This window comes from Arachis ipaensis, chromosome B04 (genome assembly GCF_000816755.2).
Source record: "Arachis ipaensis cultivar K30076 chromosome B04, Araip1.1, whole genome shotgun sequence".
NCBI classification, from domain to species: Eukaryota; Viridiplantae; Streptophyta; class Magnoliopsida; order Fabales; family Fabaceae; genus Arachis; species Arachis ipaensis.
Window position 1 is genome coordinate 114,831,330 of NC_029788.2, and position 4,484 is coordinate 114,835,813.

The following is a 4,484-nucleotide window of genomic DNA, read 5'->3' on the forward strand; positions in this document are numbered from 1 at the left end:
TAGGGTATTTTGCTGCTGCGATTGATAGCGCCGCCGCTAGGAGGAGCCGAAAGGGGAGAGGAGGTCGCCGTCAAACACACCGCCACCAGTTACAACCGTCGCCGAAACCGGGACAGACTCACCGGGACTCTGCTTCTTCCTTTCTTGAATCTGTTCTGCTTCTATTTTGTTCCAATATTCTCCTAACTTTCTTTCTATGCACTTTGAAATTGGTTTTGCTAATTTTTTTGTACCCAGTAATTACTTTGCTTCATCGATGGTATTAAGGAACCTATAACATTGGCAGCAGATGAGTCTTCTAAGCATAACGCAATTCTAGAAAATTTTGAGTCCACTATTATTCAGGTATCTTCATTCTATTTACTAAGGATATAGTTGAAATCATTGACTTATATATATAAATATCTCGATTGCTCAACTTTCAATTCCACACTTCTTATTACAAACTACTTTATTATTTAAGCATCATGTTTCTTTATAAAAAATGCTTAGTCATCCAAATTAATGGCATAAAATATTTCAAAGAGAATATATGAGAAACAGAACAAATTCATTGATTAGAATTTCAAGTACATCATCCTGAACTATTTGAGAAATAGAGAAACACAAGTTAGTGAACAATTTGAGCCTGGTGTTTACGTGACACTAATAATAAAGCCTACTGGTGTCAAAATTTTCAAGAAAGTTGAATTCAGGTATACTACAGATACTTGTTTATCTAATAAATTCTACATTTTCAATTTCTGTATCAGTGTGATTTGTATTGAACATATGAGTCACTATAAGTCAGCTTCACAAAATTAGTTTAGTATTCTTCTCCTATCTCAGGTGAAGGTGTGTATACCCATTTTTGAAATATGTACATGAATGTGTGATCAAAATAGCTGCTACATTATTTAAACCATTTCGCTAATTTTGATCTGCATGCACAACACATTTTCTTTAAAAAGAAGTTGCAGAAATTTGCATGGATGCATTCCTTAATTTTATTTTTTGATAAATCACTTGGAAAGCTTTTTATGGCACTCAAGTTACACAAGCTTTTTACTGGATAACAATGTTAAACTCTTTTGTATACCTCCAGTGCAGAACAATTAAACTCTTCCTATACCTCAAACCTTTTATATGATTTTGTAACTTTGGACAATGTTACCAGATGTGAATAGTGTAAGAAGTAAAGCATATAGAATGCTAATTGTTACTAAATTTGGATGAAAGTGAAATTATGTGTGTGCTTTGTAATGTAGAGGGGTTATTCTCTAACTCCATATTTACTTGGTTTGTGTTTTTGAAGTGGGGTTATAGAGGGGTAAGGTAGTATGCACTAATGTTTTCTACATTGATGTAGATAGTATATCTCTTGCTTGAGTCTGGAGTTGATATCAATCTTAGGAACTATCACGGTCAGGTACATGAAAAATCACAATTCAATCTAGTACATACTTTATGTCATGAGTAGTATTATATTTCTTCTATTGAAAGCACAATTTCTTTTGCTTACATTATCTAACAGTGTTTATTTAATATTTTTTTATTGTTATTGATACACACTTAGATAAATGCTTTCTCTTTTGTCAGATAATAAATTCAGCGGAAAACGATATAGTTATTGATTATTGGTAAGCTGTCAAATGCTTGTTCAGTATAAGTTTTTGCATTCCTCTTCCTATCCCTTAACCCATCATTTGAATCTTTGAATATTTCTATTTCTTATGTGCTATAGTTATGTGAAATGTACATCAGCCTCTCTGCAAGCATTGGCATCATTTTGGAAATTATATCCCATGCATCACCCAGAAGAAATAAGCTGCTGTATTAAAAAAGCCACTGCATATATTGAAAGCGTTCAAGCTTTGGATGGTTCATGATTTGCTACTTCCTTTTTGGAAACCACTATTTTCAAGTTTTTCTATTGAGATAGTTGATTTATGCATGTTGTGGTTATGCTCTCTTGCTTTTAGCATGAATGAAACTTTGTTAGTTTAGTAGACTTCTAAACCACTCAAATCTGCTTAACAGGTATGGTTCATGGGGAGTTTGCTTCACCTATGCCATATGGTTTGGAATAAATGAGTTGATTGCTTCTGGAAAGAGTTATAGTGATTCCCCAGCCATTCATAAAGCTTGTGAATTTTTGCTGTCTAAGCAGGTTTCAAATGGTGGCTGGAGAGAGGGTTATTTGTTTTGTCAAAATAAGGTTAATTTTACTATTTCTAAATGCCAATATCATTTATTTTTCTTCTTAGAAATCCCTAAAACTACTAAGCATTTTCTTGTGGGAGAGTCTTTTTCGAGTAGTGCATGCATAAATACGATAAAGAAGTTGCTGAGATTATAACTGTCTGGAAAGTGTGTAGGAAGGAAAGGGGAGTATAAGACGATGAATTTTATGAAACTAATAAAATTTTGATATAACGTATTGTATTTTGTTTTTAAGTAACATTCAGTTAGAATACTCTATTACTTTCAGGAATCTAAAGGCTGAGAGTTATAGTTATGTTTCTCCCAATGTCTGTTTTTCAGGTGTATTCAAATCTTGAAAATAACATGGCTCATCTTGTAAACACATCGTGGGCCTTGCTGGCTCTCATTGTTGCTGGACAGGTATATACAGCAAAATATTTGCTACTTTTGTGTTGCTGCCTTTGAACTGATTAGTTTAAAACTTTGATTCTAACACAAAATTCTAACATTTGCATTATAGATGGAGAGTTTCTGTGCCACACATTCTAGTACTCAGTTACTCGCGACAACTACTCAGCCATTGCCAATGGGACTTTTTCCAACTTGGTCATAGCAGAGTGGCTGCAGAACACTAACAGCTATTCACAAGATGCTATTCCGGCCGGTGGAAAGGTTAATGTGATAGTTAAACTGTTCTTGTGGAGACAGTAATATTAGAAAAGATTATGGATTGTTCATCACATACCCTCTTAAGCCTGAGGATTCTTTGCAGTCAATTGCAAACCAGACAAAGCTTGATCCTGAGTTGTTGATGAAATACAACCCCGGTGTAAATTTCAGGTAAGGGAGTGGTCTGGTTTATATTCTCGGCAGAGGTTCGCTTTCTGATTTCGATGCCATGTTTAGGTCGTCTTATATAAATTCATGAGGATTATGTACATGTTAAGATTTGTGACATATGGTGCATTTATAGATAGAATTGAAAGTAGAGTAGTCCCTCATATCTATGCTAATTCCTAAGCAGTTTGGCTTTTTGTAGTTGAACTTAAATGCATTCAAGAGTATAATAATTAATAAAATTAGCATCGTGGTTATGAATGTATGTTTCAAATTAATTTATCAGGAACTTAAACCTTGAGAGAAATTTTTCATATTTTCTTTTCATTTCACTTTCCAGATGAAAACAGCAACAAGTAACTTCAATTTGGCTAACAAAATTGGTCAAGGTGGTTTTAAAGAACTGGTGGATCCTAGGCTTGGAGATAATTACTCAATTGATTCAGTTTTCAAAGTATTATCTACTAGTTATATATTATTCTTAGAGATCGGAACTAGCACAGGCCTGCCTCACAATCCACAAATACTAAAAGCTTATCCAATTTATTTGAATTGAAGCTGATGTTTTCTCTTTCATTAGCTGATCTGCTATACATTCCTCATGAATAAAAGATTAGAATCTTTCCATTGCTTCAAAGTGTTAGGTTAGCTAGTTTTTAACCCACTCCAACAGACATGACAATAACATGTAGACAGTGGCATTAATTTAATTGAGGATACTAATCATAAACCCAATGTAAGAAGATATTTATTTAATGGAATGCACAATGCTAAATTGCTAATCAACCATAAATGTTTATAGCATCCAGTCATACATATCACAAGTTGATCAAATTCTATGAATATTGAAAGTCTGAGGCTTCTTTCTTCTATGGTGTAGTCTATAATAAGGTTTTTACTAGTCTATAATAAGGTTTTTATGTGTGGCTTTGAAGTATTGATAACGTGACAGAGTTAATAAAAAATGGCCTAAACAATTGTAATTAGTCATTTTTTTAAAGCACATGTATGAAATTGCGGCGATTTAAAACCGTGCATTTTTTTAAAAAATCTCACAGTTTTGCGGTAGTTTTAAAATCGCCATAGTTTTTTTTTAATTCACTGACCAAATAGCGGCGGTTTCAAAATCGCTGCAAAATCAACTATCTGATTTGCAGCGGTTGTGCCAACGGTTCCGTAGAACCGCCGCTAAATCATATAACCACCCCCTAATAGCCGACGCTTAACGAACCGCTGGAATCCCATTTCGCAGCAGCTTAAAATCGTTGCAAATCACTCCAAAAAATGCCGCAATTTTCCGTTTCCTTTGTAGTGTTATTAGAAGTTATGAAATAAATTTAAAATAATATAAGTGAATGATATTGTAATTTATGAATAAATTAATCTCAATTAAAATTAATTCAATAGTCGAATTAGAATTATACGGTATTATTTAGTCTTTATATAAAAAAATTCATATTATT

The 4,484-nt window shown here is 33.3% G+C and overlaps 1 protein-coding gene across 1 annotated transcript; it reads left to right on the forward strand.

Annotated features, from left to right (window-relative positions):
• On the forward strand, positions 249-3,805 carry LOC107639788 (cycloartenol synthase-like). Its single transcript, XM_016343389.2, has 8 exons — positions 249-345; positions 1,349-1,408; positions 1,579-1,619; positions 1,724-1,867; positions 2,020-2,197; positions 2,524-2,604; positions 2,705-3,024; positions 3,362-3,805. The coding sequence occupies exons 4-7, from the start codon at positions 1,785-1,787 to the stop codon at positions 2,795-2,797; spliced, it is 435 nt and encodes a 144-aa protein (XP_016198875.1). The 5' UTR covers positions 249-345; positions 1,349-1,408; positions 1,579-1,619; positions 1,724-1,784; the 3' UTR covers positions 2,798-3,024; positions 3,362-3,805.